The sequence below is a fragment of the Pteronotus mesoamericanus genome, unplaced genomic scaffold (assembly GCF_021234165.1).
Source record: "Pteronotus mesoamericanus isolate MK-2021 breed Mesoamerican mustached bat unplaced genomic scaffold, CSHL_Meso_final scaffold_85, whole genome shotgun sequence".
Classification (NCBI taxonomy): Eukaryota; Metazoa; Chordata; class Mammalia; order Chiroptera; family Mormoopidae; genus Pteronotus; species Pteronotus mesoamericanus.
The window spans coordinates 43540651-43557758 of record NW_026555329.1 but is presented as its reverse complement, the minus strand read 5'-3'; the positions used below and the strand labels follow the sequence as shown (position 1 = coordinate 43557758).

Here is a 17108-nt window from a genome sequence, read left to right as displayed (position 1 = left end):
TGTTTCTTTGTATCCAGCTGATTGCTCGGTATAATACTTTGGAAGTGTTTCTAAAAACTAGACTTACTATATTAGCAATAATAGTCACCAAGGACTGAATGCAGAGGTTATTTTACTGCTCTTAAGGCCAAAGAAGAAATCAATGCCATAAAAATTTAAAAACAAGACAAAACTGCTTTTTCCTCTAAGCAGTAAAATACATAACTTATGAATGATATAACTAGCTAAGAGCAAGCCATAAACATGAATAAAATCCGCAGACAACCTAAGTTTAATGTGAGTTAAAATGTATTTTATTGATATCAATCAGATAAATCAGGTTCACACTGAAACTTAATTTAAAATCCTCACAGTGTGGTGGAAGACACCTGCAAGATCCAAGGAGGATGAAAAGGAAGTCTCAGCAATTCATTTATTTTGGTCAGAATTATACCGATATGCCTAAAATATTCAAATGTCTTAGTAGTAACAGTTATGAATTCCACCTAAAACTGCCCCATTGATAAGACCTACTGAAATTGTAAATTATTTGTTTAAACAAATCTGAAACCTTAACTCTTCAAGATAAAATATCAGAATACCCTGAAATAAAAGCAAAGAAGTAGGACGGTGAACATTGGAGACGAAACTGAGAAGCAACAGAAACAGAAGAAATAAGGAAAGAAAATGCTCTTAGATTAATAATAACTAATTATTATTAGTTATTAATAACTGAAAAGATAAAAGGAAGGGCCTGAGAATGAAGACAATGGGGGTTGGGTCAAGGTAAGAGTAGCCACTGTAGAAAAACAGAGCAGGGCTACAATAATTAAGAACAATTTAGAAAAAAAAAGTTTCACCTCAAAAAGAAAAAAAAGGAAACTAGGAGTGTGCTAGCGTCTGTCCCTCTGAGCAGGCACATGGAGGCAGGCATTCTGGGCTCCCCTGGCATAGTCACCACTGCCGCTTCCTGGCCTAGCACTTCTGGCTGTGCAGGTTTGGAGCTTAAATTGGTGAAATTTACAAAATTCTCCTTGGGAAGTAGCTGTCTGTGAAATTTACAAAATCCTCCTCAGGAAGAAGCCCACAGAGCTGCTGCACCCCTCCATGCCATGCTGGCCCATGCATCCCTCTGCCAGGAACCAGGGTCCAGGGACTGCAGTTATTTGCCAGGAAGGGGGCTATCACCTCCCCAGCCCCAGGTGCCACTGGAACTGCAAGCCAGACAGAATCTGACTAAGTAGACTGCTGATCCGGCAAGGAGCCTGTAGGGTAAGTGGAGGCAGTCTGGCTTCCTCACCCAGATGCCTGGATAACTAGGGGGAGCAACTTCTCACATCCTTGAAGAAGTCTGATAAACCAGTATGCTCACAGCCTTGAGCCTGGGTCTCACAGCCTTGACTCTGGGTATGATAAACTGTTCCTTGGCCTTGAGTAGGCTCACATGCACAGCTCATGCTAGGTTACCTCACTTTTTGGCCTGAAGCTGGCTTTATTTGTGCTAATACTTAAGGAGATAGGGACTTCTCACAGGGAGAGAGGAGGAGAGGAAGTGAGGGAGGGAGTTGGAGCGCCAACATACACACGGGCTTATGGACTATGTGACTCCCAAAGCTGGGGGTGGGGGGGCACCGACAGGCACAGGCTTGTGGCCTGTGTGACTCCTAAATAAATGCATGTCAAGCATCCTCATGGCTCTACTCATCTTCTTCCATCTACCTGAGTCTTGAGTGGACTTGCCCAGCCTAGTGTGGCTGCAACACAGAGCTGAGAGCACCAAGGGTAGAGAGAGGTGGCCAGGACAACACTGGCTGTGAAGGCCATGGTGGGAGCACAGCAGCAGAAGCTGGAGGCTAAGATTCACCAAAGGAAGTGGGGCAAGTGAACTACCATAGTCCCATGTTACCATTTTGCTGATGGACTCTTCCCTCCATTCCCTTACACCATCAGGATGATATGAGACTTGAACGAAGATGATGCATACAGGATATATTCTAGTGATTTGAAAGACAGAAAAGCATCAGTGTAAGAGAGAAATGTCAGTAGGTTGCCTCCTGTTTGCGCCTCCACTGAAGATCCAACCTACACCTAGAAGCCTTCTCAAGGCAGAGGCAGATCCTAGTGACTTGGGACATTTACTGACACACACAGGGACTCACTGCTGATAAAAGCCAGCAAGGCAGAGCAGCTTGGCGCACCCTGGGCACAGCCAAGACCAAAGTAATCACAAATGGTGGATCACTCATAGCTTCAAAAAGGTTGCTCAGGGCCAGATGTGGAAAGCACCAGACCAGACTCCAATATCAGAGTGGCATCCAAAGGAAGAAACCAGCACACCAAACTCTGCTAAGGCAAACACCAAACTCTGCTAAGACCAATGCACTTAGTATTTTTTTCATTATTTTCACTATTTTTTCTTTTCCATAGCCTTTTAATTTTTTATCTATTTTTTCTTTTTCTTTTATTTTTGGTGCTGTCTCTTTCATATCTCCTATTTTACCTTTTACCTTTGATTACTCAATTGTTCACTTCCTCTTTCCTTTTATTATTTATGGTACTTTTTCTGTGTTCCTATTCTACATTTTCTTCTTTCAAATCTTTACTAGTATTAGTTCTCTTCCCTTCCATCCTCTCATAATAAGGAAAATTATCTTTCCTTTGATCTTTTCCCTTTTCTCTACTCTTCCATTTCTCTTACTGCTTTTATTATTGCTGTCATGGTTGGGGGAAGGGATTGCTTGTTTTGGTAGTGTTTTTGTGTTGTTTTGCTTTGATCAGCCAGCACCTATACAACAGAGTACAAGACACTGCAGGGAAAGCCAGCCAAAGTGGAGTTCCTACCAACTAATAGGCCAAAAACAATCGAGACCCAAATACAGCAGGAGAGTCCAGATCACACACAGAAAGGACATTCCTAGAACAACCATGAGTAAAAGGAGAATATGAATCAACCTGAAGTAAGAGGAGAACAAGGAGGCTCCACCACTCTACCTGACACAACTCATAACATAAGGCCACTCTATAAGACAGAAAGTCAGAGCAGATTAATCTAATACACAGAAACAAAATAAAGAGACAAATAAAATGGGGAGACAAAGAAACAACCCCCAAATGAAGAAAAGGAGGAATCTCCAGAAAAAGACCTAAATGAAATCGAGGCAAGCCATTTATCAGACATAGAGTTCAAAGTAATGGTGATAACGATGTTCAAGGAACTTAGTTGGAACTACATCAGCATGAAAAAGGACATAGAAACCTTGAATAAGAACCTGTTGGAAATGAAGAAAGCAATATCAGAAATGAAGAATACACTAGAAGAAATTAAAAGCAGACAAAGCAGAGGACTGAATCGGTGAGTAGGAAGACAAGGTAGGGAAAAAGCACCCACTCAAAGCAATTAAAAAAAAAAAAGAGACTTAAAAAGAATGAGCATAGTATAAGTGAACTTTGGGATAACATGAAACATAACAATATTTGTAACATAGGGATACTAAAAGGAGAAGAAATGGAGCAAGAGATAGAAAACCTGTTTGAAAAAATGACAGAAAACTTCCCCAACTTGGTGAGGGGAAATGTCAAGCAAGTCCAGGAAGCACAGGGGGTCCCAATTAAGATGAACCCAAACAGGTCCAGTCCAAGACACATTACAATCAAAATGACAAAATTGAAAGACAAAGGGACAATCTTAAAGGCAGCAAGGAAGAAACAGCTAGTAACATACAAGGGAGCTCTGATAAGGCTACTAGCTGATTTCTCAATAGAAACACTACATGCCAGAAGAGACTGGCACAAAATATTCCAGTAATGAAAAGCAAGAATGTGCAACCAAGATTACTCTATCCAGTAAGGCTCTCATTTAAAATGGAAGGCAAAATAAAGGCTCCTCAGAAAAAAGAAGACTAAAAGAGTACATCTCCACCAAGCCAACACTGCAAGAGATGCTAAAGGGACTGCTTTAAGAAGAAGAAAAAGAGAGAAAGAAACACATGTACAAAGGGAAAAATAATAATTACCTATCAATAATAATCTTAATGTAAATGGAGTAAATTCTCCACTCAAAAGAAATAGGGTAGCTGACTGGATAAGAAAACATAACCCACATATATGCTGTCTACAAGAGATGCACCTCAGAACAAATTATTTACACAGGCTGAAGGTAAAAAGATGGAAAAAAATATTCTATGCAAGCATACATGGAAAAAGAGCTGGAGTAGCAATAATCATATCAGACAAAATAGACTTCAAAACAAAGGCAATGACGAGACACAAAGAAGGTCACTACATAATAACATAATACTTAAGAGTATAGTCCAACAAGAGGATATAACTGTTGTAAACACATATGCACCCAAAGTAGGTGCGCCTAAATATAAAAAGGAAATCTTGGAGGACTTTAAGGGAAAGATAGACAGCAATACACTCATTGTAGGGGAATTTTAACACCACACTGTCAACAATGGACAGATCTTCCAAACAAAAAAATCAACAAGGATATTGCATCACTGAACGACACTCTAAAAAAATTAGCTTGATATTAACAGAACATTTCACACCAAAGAAGCAAAATATATATTCTTCTCAAACACAAATGGATCATTTTCAAAGACAGACCAAATGGTATAACACAAAATGAGCCTTAACAAATTCAAGAAAATTGAAATGATATCAGCATCTTCTCAGGTCACAATGGCTTGAAACTAGAAACCAAACTCAAGGAAAAAACTAAAAAGCATACAAATACATGGAGGCTGAATAACATGTTATTAAATAATGAATGGGTTAACAATGACCAAAGAAGAAATCAAAAGTATTTGAAAACAAATGAAAATAAAAACACAACAACCCACAACTTATGGGGCACAGCAAAGACAGTCCTATGAGGGAAGTTCATAGCAATAGAGACCTACCTAAAGAAAAGAGAAAAATCTCAAATAAACAGCCAAGCCCTACACCTAAAAGAATGAGAGGAACAACAACAAACAAAGCCTAGAGCAAGCAGAAGGAAGGAAATGATCAAGATCGGAGAAGAATTAAATGACATAGAGACTAAAAAAATAAGGCAATGATCAATGAATCCAGGAGCTAGTTCTTTGAAGAGATAAACAAGATTGACAAACCATTAGCCAAATTCATCAAGGAAAAAAAGAGAGAGAATTCAGATAAATAAAATCAGAAATGAAAGAGAAGTAACAACTGATACCACAGAAACACTAAGGATTATAAGAAATTACTATGAACAACTATAGGCCAAAAAATTGGACCAAAACTGAATCAGGAAGAACAGAAATGCTGAATACACCAGCAACTAGCAAAATTGAAGCAGTAATCAAAAAACTCCAGGCACACAAAAGCCCTGGACCAGAGAACCGACAGGATAATTTTACTGAACATTCAAAAAGTAGCTAACACCTATCCTTCTCAAACTATTCCAAAAAATTTAAGAAGAGGGAAGACTCCCAAACTCTTTTGATGAGGCCAGTATTATTCTAATCCCAAAACCAGGTAAAGACATAACAAATAAAGAAAATTACAGGCGAATATCTCTGGTGAGCATCCAGTTTGCTAAAATCCTCAATAAAATACTAACAAACTGGGTCCAGCAATACATTAAAAAGATCACATACCACAATCAAGTGGATTTATTCCAGGGAAGCAAGGATGGTAAGATATTCTCAAACCAATAGATGTGATACATCAAATTAAAAAAATTGAAGACAAAAATCACAGGATCCTATCAATAGATGCAGAAAAAGCATTTGATAAAATCCAGCACCCATTTATGATAAGAACACTCAGCCAAGTGGGAATAGAGGGAGTATAGCTCAACATAAGAAAGGCCATATATGAGAAATCTACTGCCAATATCATACTCAATGGACAAAAACTAGAAGTGTTTCCCTTAGGATCAGAAACAAGACAAGGCTGTCTACTTTCACCAGTCGTATTCAATGTAGTATTGTAAGTACTAGCCACAGTGATCAGACAAGAAGAAACAGAAGGTTTCCAAATTGGAAAGGAGGACATAAAACTGCCATTATCTGCAGACAACTTGATAGTATACATAGAATACTCTACAGGCTCCACCAAAAAACTACTTGACCCACTAAGTAAATGCTGCGAAGTGATGACATACAAAGTCAATATTCAGAAGTTGATGGCATTTTTATACACCAACAATGCACTATCAGAAAAAACTAAGGAAAAAAAACCAGTTACTATTGCAACAAAAAAAAAAAAAAAAAAAAATAGCACCTAGGAATAAATTTAACCAACAAAGTAAAAGACCTGCACTTAGAAAACTATAGAACACTGAAGAAATTGAGGAACAAACAAATAAATGGAAGCATATTCCATGTTCATGAATTGGAAGAATTAACATCATTAAAATGTACAGAGTACCCAAAGAGATCTATAGATTCAACGTAATTCCTATTAAAATACCAATGGCATATTGCACAGATCCAGAACAAATATTCCAAAAATGTATATGGAACCAATAAAATCCCAAATCGCCACAGCAATCTTAAGAAAGAAAAACAAAGTTGGAAGGATCACAGTACAAGATATCAAACTATACTACAAGACCACTGTAATCAAAACAGTCTGGTACTGGCATAAGAACAAACACATAGATCAACAGAACAGAATAGAGAGGCCAGAAATAAACCCATGTCTTTGTGGTCAATTAATATTTGACAAAGGGGCACAAGCATAAAAAGAAGTAAAAACAGTCACTTCAGTAAATGGTGTCGGGAGAACTGGACTGGTACATGCAAAACAATCCAACTACACCACCAACTTACACCATACACCAGAATAAATTCAAAATCAATGAAATACTTAAATATAAGTTGGGATACCATAGAAGTCCTACTGAAAAACATAGGTGTAAAATTTCAGATATCTCATATAGCAAAATTCTTACTGATAAATCTCCTAGGGCAAGGAAAACAAAAAGGAAAATTAACAAATGGGACTACATCCAATTACAAAGCCTCTGCATGACTAAAGAAACCATCATGAAAATGAAAAGAGAACTGAATGTATTTGCCAACAATACAAGGGTTTAATCTCCAAAATATATGAAGAACTCACACAACTCAACACCAGGGAGATATGCAATCCAATTTAAAAATGGGCAAAGGACCTCAATAGATTTTGCTCCAGGGAGGACATACAGATGGCCCATCAACATGTAAAAACATGCTTAACATCACTAGCCATTAGAGGGATGCAAACTAAATCCACAATGACATATCACCTCAGACCTTCCAAAATGTCTATCATTAACAAATCAATGAACATCGAATGCTGGCAAGGATATGGAGAAAAGGGAACCCTAGTGCACTGTTTGTGGGAATGCAGACTGGTGCAGCCACTGTGGAAAACAACACAGAGTTTCTTTTCCTCAAAAAGCTAAAAACAGAACTGCCTTTTGACCCAGCAATTCCACTGCTGAGAATATATCCTAAGAATCCCGAAACACCAAGTCAAAAGAATTTATGCACCCCTATGTTGATAGCAGTGCTACTTACGTTGGTAGTAAAGATTTGGAAACAGCCTAAGTGCCCATAGGTAGATGACTGGATCAAAAAACTGTGGTGCACTTACAAAATGGAATACTACACAATAGAAAAAAAGAAGGAATTCATACCTTTTCTGACAGCATGGATGGAACTAGATACTATTACGTTAAGTGAAATATGTCAGTCTGTGAAAGACAAATATCATATGATCTCACTTATAAGAGGAATCTAATGAACAAAATAAAACAATGAGCAAAATAGAACCAGAGGCATGGAATCATGGAATAGGCTAACAGCTGTAAGAGGGGAGAGGGAAAATGGGGACTTATTGAAAGAAGGTGAAGGGATTAGTCAAAGAACAGACATGAAGAACCCACAGACATGGACAATGGTGTGGGGGTTGACTACGGAAGTAGCCGGTGGGCTGGGTGGAGGGGACTGAAGGGGGAAATAATAGGACATTTGTAATAACTTAAACAATTAAAATTAAAGTTAAAAAAACTATTTAAAAAACTAAATTATGCTATAGAAAAGATGTAGGAAAACAGTTCAGGGCAGTTATCAAACTTGGGTTCTAAATATATCTAGTAAACAAAAATTCTAAATTTACAAGATTGATCCACTAGAACCAAAGTGATGGTTAATGATTCTCATCTTAATAAATTTTTTAAAAATTATCTTTCATCACCCAAATAGATAGGGAAAATAGCAACAGATATAACATCGTTAAAGTTGATTGATGTTAAAGTTGATTGTTTGGTATAAAACAAATTTAGAAATTTGTTTCCCTAATCAAGTAGACTTACATCCATTAGATTACATTTTAAACTTTAACAAAGATGGCAAACAAGTTCTATCTCACATGATGACTTCAATTTCATGTACATCAACAGCAATAATAATTGTAACAACCCTATGAAGTGGGTACTATTATTATCCCCATTTTACTGACAAGGAACCTGGGGCATTCTTTAAGTAACCTGTCTGAAGTCACATAGCTAATAAGTGGAGAAGAGATCTGAATCCCCGCAGTGGAATGCTAGGATATGTTCCAAACAATTCTGCAATCCTACCCCTCAAGGAAAGTTACCAAGAGCATGTCTGGACATACTGTGGATCTGAATAAATATTAGAAAAAACTTGGGCTCTCCAGTGATGTGACCCAGAGTTCAAATCTCAGCTCTTCCTTTTACAAGCTATGTGATCTTCAGAGCATCACTTAAGTCCCATAAGATTCATTAAGATTCATTTTCTTCCTGTGAAAACGAAGATTCTAATACCTCATTTACAAGTCAAATTACAAGTATTTGAAAAGATGTCAGTATAGTGCCCAAACCTAAGATCTGATTCAGAGTAGGTATTCAGTCAATAGCAGCTAGAACTACAACTGAATATCCTCACAGTGTAAAGAAACATTATACACAATATACAAGAAATTATGAAGCAAATTCTACTCACTATAAAAGTAAAGTTATATTCTTAAATGGCATTTACAGCAAAATTACAGGTTGTCAATGAAATAAAACTTTAAAATACTTTTACTCTGTTGTTAAATCCCTCCTTACAACCCTGTGGTAAGATACCTTTCATTGAGCATACAGTACCTCTTTGATGATTTTCACACCTTTCGGATTCTTGATATTAACAGCTATACTCTAAAAATTAAAATATATATATTAAGATGGTATCATAAAGTTTTTTGTTAATACTAACAGTTCAACAAGGGAGCCATTCATATCATAGATTCTCCTCTTAAAGCAAGTGTTATCTTCCTCCTGAAGAAATATTTAAATCATCTTTATTTTAATAATTTATTTAATTAATTTAATAAATCATCTGGATTTATTTTGCAATCCAGATGTGTTAGAATGTAGTACAGATTACAGTAAAAATTCTTCAAATAATAATACCAAGTGTTCAGCAATTATAAAATCTTGTGAAATGTTAGTAGAGAAGTTAATAGAGAAGAAAGAGTAATAAAAAGCTCTATTATTTCTATTTGGTAACTGTCGAATAAATAAAATTTCACCTTATTTGAAATATTAATTACATCTACAAAAGAGGGTAGAAACAAACAAGGCAGGAGATAATAACAATTTTGTTTCTACAAGAGAATTACATGAAGAAAGCAATTAAAAAAAAAGAATGATATCCTTACTTTTTTATTTCGGTTTACACTGAGAAAATAAGTACTTTCTGTTCCCACAAAAGGTGGCCCCCAAGTTCGTGTATCATCACCAGCTCCTAAAAATAATAATATGAGCTCTTAATCTTCAACTCTGAAACATCATGAGACATTTCAAACCAGCAGGCTCACTCATGATATACACTGCAGGTGCCCAAACAAGGTCAACACAATTCAGTGTAATTAGCAATGCAAAAGAAGCCATAGGAGCCCATTAGGACTATCCAACTCTTTATGTGTTTATGTTAATCATTGAATCCTTCCATATCCTTTCACTAAAACCCATCCCTGAAAGTCAAAATCCAGGAGGATATATTATACTGGCAGTCTATAGATTTAATAAATTGCAAATTCAGGGGGGAAAAATTTACTCTCAGTTTTTGGTAAGCAATTCAGTCTGTTTCTTGCCATTAAGTATGCAAAGAAAATGTTGAGTCTTCAAAAGATGCTTGCTAAATATTATTTAAATCAGAATAGTGATAAGTGACAAAATGGCATAAAATGGCCTCTGAGCCTATGTATAAAACCATGACAAATACGCTATTAAAAAATGTTATAGCAAAATTTTTAATCAGAAAAGGCAAAATAAGTTATTGAATAGAAAATTCAGCTAATTTAAAATATTATTTTAGAATAAAATATTGTATTGTAAACATTTTGTCTAGGCCTTGTTTCTAGTTACAGTTTGAAAAAATAGGGTATTTTATTCTGGACATCTGTTTCAAGTGAAATGTCCCTGTGTTGGATTCAAATTACAGAAAACAACAATTTTCTTCACACAGTAAAGCAACTGGTAAACAACATAGATAGAACTCAGAAAATGAATCAACAGTTAAATGGCACAAAATAGTATCACTTAAAAATTTCAATACAAGTTCTGATTGATATAAGAAACTAATCAACTATATAATTACAGTTAAAGTATTTATCACTAGCCTCCCAAAAAGAATTTGTGAATGTAAGTTAAAGCTTAAATTTCAATCTCATTTTAATGATATAATTAATCTATTAGCCCATCACACTTTACTGAAATTGACCTAGAAAAATAGACACAGCCTTTTGGAATGTACAACAAAACACAGGCAAGTAATAGACTCGTGTTTTTTTTTTTTTCCCCAAAACTCACAAGAGGAACAAAAGACATAGGACAAAAGAGAAAAGAAGCATTAGTTCTAATCAGTTGAACTAATAACAACACAAAACAACAAATGGTAAGTATCAAACAAAATAGCATACTCAAAGCATCAGGGTGGAAAAAAGACAAACTCCAAGAATCCACAAAGGGAATGTCCCAGTAATTAACCAGAGGCTTCATGGAAAAATGCATGGATCTGAATCTTCAGGATCAAAAAGGACCTCTCAGAATCAAAAGAAAGTCCAGACACTTCCATTTTCTTGAAACTCTAAATACATTTAAAAAAAATTTTTTTTTCCAAATTAAGCAATGACACGGTTAAAATTAGTTAAATATTTTCACTGTTTGCATTCATCTCTCAGGTAGACATAATGTCAGAGGGCTAACATAAATTAGACATAAATTGGAGGGCTACATGGTTTTCCTGCCCCACATTGTCTTTGGTAAACAACCAGGGTTTAAGAGAGGCAAAAGAATCAGTGCCAATGGCACATGACAGGAAATAAACATTAAAGGTCACAAACAGGTAAAACTGGCAACTGGAGAGACATGTTTTATTTGACCCATACACAATTTAAAGTTTTTAACTAGCTGCCATAATTTCAAAAATCTGGAGAGCTCATATACAAATTGACTACTTTAATAGATATTTTAGCACATTCAGTCATTTAGCAAATATTTATTGGCCCCTACAATGTCACAGACACTGCTTTATGCAGAGCACATTCAGCAGTAAACAAAAGACCAACACCCCTGCCTTCACAACCCTGCCTACTGAGGACATTCCTGGAATGCCACTAGCATCATTTACAGCCATACATAGCTCACTCCACTCACTTAGGATACCTGCCTGGCCCTGAAGGCATATAGTTTACACTCACTGACTAATGCTAAAAATAGAAAAATATGCTCTTCCATTACACAAATAAAAATAATCTAAGTCTTAAGTCAGAAGACTACAAACAAACTATTTAATGAAAGAACTAAAGAAGTAGACACAAAAAATGATTCTACTAAAATTTAAAAAAATACTACCAAGTGACTTTTTCTCATATATGTATTAAATAACTATGTTAAAAACCCAAAACAATAAAATATATAATACATACACTAAAATGTACTGGGCAGGAGAAATAAGGGAAAGAGATCAATCAGAAAAAGAGTGATGAAAACCTGCTGGGAACAAAGTTTGATAAAAAACATATGACTATGGGACATAATAAAGGCCTAGATAGCCCTGGCTGGTATTACTCAGTGGATTGAGTACCCTCCTGAAAACAAAGAGTCACCATTTGATTCTGTCAGGGCACATGCTGGGGTTGCAGGCCAGGTCTCCAGCAAGGGTCATGCGACAAGCAACCACGCACACATTGATGTTTCTCTGCCTCTCTTTCTCCTTCCCTTCCCCTCTAAAAAATAAATACATAAAGTCTTAAAACAAAAAAAGACCTAGATAATGGCAGGTTTTCCCCACCACGAAAACAAGGTACAAAGGAAGACAAGGCCTAAGTAAATAGAAAATAACAATTTTTTAAATTAAAATAAATACCTAATGATAAACTGAAATAGCAAGAGAAATTAGAATTGATGCTATAAAATGGAAGACACAGTGGTTGAAATTAGAAAGTGCTGTGGTATTGAAATTGATAGCAATGTAGAAGTTAGAAGTTTTGGTTTTCGTTTTCTTTTAATTTTTTAATATATATTTTATTCATTATGCTACTACAGTGGTCCCATTTTTTTTCTACCCTTTATTCGCCTCCACCCTGGACCACCCCTCCCCACAGCATTCCCCCCACTTTAGTTCATGGGCATGGGTCATACATATTAAGTTTATTGGCTTCTCCATTTCCTATACTATTCTTAACTTTCCCCTGCCTATTTTATACCTACTATTTATGCTGCTTCTTCCCTGAACCCTTTTCCCCATTTTTCCCCTTCCTCCTCTCCTCTGATACACATTCCTACGATTCTGTTCCTGTTCTAGTTGTTTGCCTAGTTTGTTTTTGGGCTTTTTTCTTTTTTAGGTTCGGTTGTTGATAGTTGTGAGTTTGTTGTCATTTTAGTCATTTTACTGTTCATAGTTTTTGATCTTCTTTTTCTTAGATAAGTCCTTTTAGCATTTCATACAAAGGCTTGGTGGGGATGAACTCCTATCACTTGACCTTATCTGGGAAGCACTTTATCTGCCCTTCCATTCTAAATGATGGCTTTGCTGGCTAGAGTAATCTTGGATGTAGGTCCTTGCTTTCATGACTTTGAATACTTCTTTCCAGCCCCTTCTTGCCTGTGAGGTTTTTTGAAAAATCAGCTGATAGTCTTATGGGAACTCCTTTGTAGGTAACTGTCTCCTTTTCTCTTGCTGCTTTTAAGATTCTCTCCTTATCTTTAATCTTGGGTATTGTAATTATCATGTGCCTTGGTGTGTGCTTCCTTGGGTCCAACTTCTTTGGGACTCTCTGAGCTTCCTGGATCTCCTAGAAGTCTGTTTCCTTGGCCAGATTGGGGAGGTTCTGCTTCAGTATTTTTTGAGGCAAGTTTTCAGTTTTTGCTCTTCCTCTTCTCCTTCTGGCACCCCTATGATTCAGATGTGGGAATGTTTAAAGTTGTCCCAGAGGTTCCTAAGCCTCCCCTCGTTTATTTGAATTCTTGTTTCTCCATTCTGTTCTGGTTGAATGTTTATCTCTTCCTTCTGCTCCCAATCGTTGATTTGAGTCCCGGTTCCCTTCCCTTCACTGTTGGTTCCCTGTATGTTTTTCTTTATTTCACTTTGTGTAGCCTTCACTTTTTCCTCCATTTTGAGACCATACTCAACCAATTCAGTGAGCATCCAGGTTACCAGTGTTTTGAACTGTGCATACGATAGGTTGGCTCTCTGTTCATCACTTAGTTTTATTTCTGGAGCTTTGATATGTTCTTTCATTTGGGTCATATTGCTTTGTCTCAGTGTGCCTGTTACATTGGGAGGGGCAGAGCCTTACGTACTCACTCAAAATTAGAAGTTTTATGGAACCCAAAAAAAAAAATGTTTAGTTTAGAAAAAGTATGTATCCAGCAATGACTAAATACAGTGAAGATCAGGACTTAATACATAAATGATTATCGCTGGAAAGTAGGATTTACCAGATTCCTCTACTACCTGGAGCATGATAAACAGGGTCAGATAAATATAATAATATATAATATTCCTTATGCTGATTACAGAATCTTCTAACTGCTCTAGCCTCCTATGTAGATTTATGAGTTTTGGAAAAAAGTTGAACCTTCCAAATTGAGTATTCTACTTTATAGCATTGACTCACTATGGTAAATTAATAAGTTGACATAATTATAAAACTACTCTCTTGTCTTACAAAAATAGGGTATGGCACAAATAACACTCTTTTTTTATTACACAATCTTTTATTACACAATCATAAGCATGTAATTCTGTAACATAACAATATCACATTCAAGCATACCACATGACATTTTAGGTGAAATGTTCAAATTAAAACTATAAATTATTACACCCATTATTATTACCCTACCAACCACACTCAAGTAGGCGTTACTTCTGCCAGATCTTGTACATGCACACAGTTCAAGGCTAGACCATTTTCATTTACTTAAGAATTCTGTTCCAAATCCATAAGGATTAGATCTTTAAGAATAAATAATAATGCACCCTAGCTGGCATGGCTCAGTGGATTGAGCGCTAGCCTGCAAGCCAAAAGGTCGCCAGTTTAATTCTCAGTTAGGGAACATGCCTGGGTTGTGGGCAAAGTCCCCAGTTACGAGCATGTGAGAGGCAACTCCTTCTCTCTCACACAACCATGTTTCTCTCCCTCTCTGTCTCCTTCCTTTCCCCTCCCTCTAAAAATAAATAAAATCTTTAAAAATAATAATAATAATAATGCTAATTTTTGAAACTTTCCCCAAGAAAGCTGTTTATAGGATGATGTAGAGGATATAGAGAACACAGACTCTGCTCTGAGTGCTTCCTGGGGGAATGGGGAATGCAACATAACACTTTTCTAAGTGTCAATAATAGCATGAGCTCAACACCAAAATTCCAAGAAGGCACTAAGTAAATGTGAGAACTGTACACACAGAAAAAGTTTATTTGGTAGACAAAGAGGGAAGAAAGAACTGGAAAGGTGTCAGACAAAAAACATAAAAATAAGGAACTGATCTAAGCCTAGGTGTTTTCTCTCAAAATCTTTAAAATTATAAAATTGAAAAATGTTTCTTTTATTAGAAATAGAAAAGAATTACTTAGGTTGGGGTATTTGGGTTCCTTTTTGAAGGATTTTAATTGCTTTTACTTCTCTCCTTCTTCTGTATGCTATTTCTTCCCTTTTACTCTCCCCTTGTCCTCGCCTTTCACTTTGTCCCACAGTAAGGGACTGTGGCCAGGCTCAGTCCAATCTCCATCTCAACAATAAGGCTTGAGTGGGCCTAAGGAGTGCCAGAATCAGAGGTGAGTGCCTGGGTACTCTTAGCTGTATGACCTTGGACAAATTGCTTTATCTCAGTGTCTTTGTCTTCTCATTTATAATCTAGGAACAATAACATCAGCCCATAAGGTTGACGTAAGATTAAATAAATTACAATAATATAAGCAAAGTGTTTAGAAATGTGCCTGGCATTATAAATATTGTTAGCCTCATTACATGTTGCATCTCAGTTTCTACCAGAGGCTTTCAGGTGTGTGTGAAGGATCTAGCTTAAGCCTTAGCCCTTGGCACGTATAAAGAATAAAAAGAGATCATTAGCATAGGTTCAGAAGAAAATAAGGAATGGAGAAGGGAAAATAATCATTTCATTTCGATTCTTTCTTCATTTCATAAACAGATACATGGATGTTTTTAAAACTATTAAAAATACTTATTAGCTTGTTTCTGTTTTAAAAGGAGCAATATCTTTACCTGGTCTTTCCACTTTTATAACCTCTGCTCCAAGATCTCCTAAATTCATAGTAGCAAAAGGTCCAGCCAGTACTCTATAATATTAAACAATGATAAACAAATTACTATGTTGAAGATTTTTATTTTAATTTTCTTAATAGTCCATGAACACAGACAAGTTCATATAACACTAGTAAGAATTAAAATTGTTAGAACTATTCAAAAGTAATTTGGCCATACGTATCAAGAGCTTTAAAAAAATATATTTCCTTTGATGCAACAATTCTACTTCCAGAATTCTATCCTAAAGAAGAAATTAAAAGATTCCTGAGACAAAGATTTATATAATAGGAAGCCTAATTTATAATAGTGAAATATAGGGGGATGATTAATTTTGTAACAACTATATAATAAAATATTGTATATTTTGTTGCATTTTGAATGACATAGAAAACCATTCAAAACATAACCTAATGTTTAAAATGTGAGTAAAAGCATTATTTCAGTATGGTTCAAATTTTTGTTTTTAAAATATATACATGCAGATTGAAAAAAATGCATAAATACTATACAAACTGTCTTTTAGAATGATAAAATTACAGGAATTTTTCTCTTTTTTCTTTCCAAAATTGTGATACTAAGTATATAAACAAGTACACTCTTACAATGTAAAAAATAAATGAATATTTTTTGAGAGAAAGTTAAAACGTAACCACCAAAAACAGATAAGCCAATACAAACCTTGTTAGATCCAGAATTTTTACACCCTCCAATGGCTTCATATTGTCAGTATCTGGCAAAACACAGAACACACTTGAAGAGTATTGATTACTAATTTTCAGAAGGAAGAATGCAAAATTCTTCATACTATGTTTTAAGCAACCTCTTTTACTACCAAAAAGTTATTTTTACACTATTTCTGCTTTATATGTAACACAGAAATCATGATCTGACCAATCAGATCAAGCTGTAAAACTTAAAGCCTCCATTTACAGATTATTCCCAATTAATTCAATACCGAGCTACACTTAAGATAGTTTATGGTACTTCCAGTTAAGATGGAGGCATAAGCAGACATGGCTTGCTTCTTCCTCACAACCACATCAAAATTACAACTAAAATATAGAAAAACCATCACTCAGAACTGCCAGAAATCGAGTTGAATAGAAGTCTGACAACTACAAAATTAAAGAAACCACATTCATCCACAATGGTAGGAGGGGCACAGACGTGGAACAGGCTGGTCCCACAACCACATGTGGTGGATAAAAATTCGGGAGGGATATCTCAGGAGCAAGGAGGCCTAGGCCCATACCAGTCCAGTGTTCCAGGACCAGGAAAGTGCCCACAACTTCTGGCTACAAAAATCAGCAGGGATTGAGTCAGCTAGAGCC

The 17108-nt window shown here is 36.0% G+C and overlaps 1 protein-coding gene across 11 annotated transcripts in view; it reads right to left on the bottom strand.

Annotated features, from left to right (window-relative positions):
* SUGCT (succinyl-CoA:glutarate-CoA transferase) overlaps nucleotides 1-17108 on the bottom strand; it is a 976712-nt gene that overhangs the window by 943142 nt on the left and 16462 nt on the right. For 10 of the 11 annotated variants that reach the window (XM_054563904.1, XM_054563899.1, XM_054563900.1 and 7 more), the window contains exons 2-5: nucleotides 16456-16507; nucleotides 15736-15809; nucleotides 9664-9749; nucleotides 9110-9160 (exon numbers count right to left, since the gene is read on the bottom strand). In XM_054563904.1, the coding sequence (XP_054419879.1) occupies nucleotides 9110-9160; nucleotides 9664-9749; nucleotides 15736-15809; nucleotides 16456-16507 (263 nt within the window). The remainder of the gene's footprint in view (nucleotides 1-9109; nucleotides 9161-9663; nucleotides 9750-15735; nucleotides 15810-16455; nucleotides 16508-17108) is intronic. The other variant, XM_054563903.1, reaches the window with a different exon arrangement.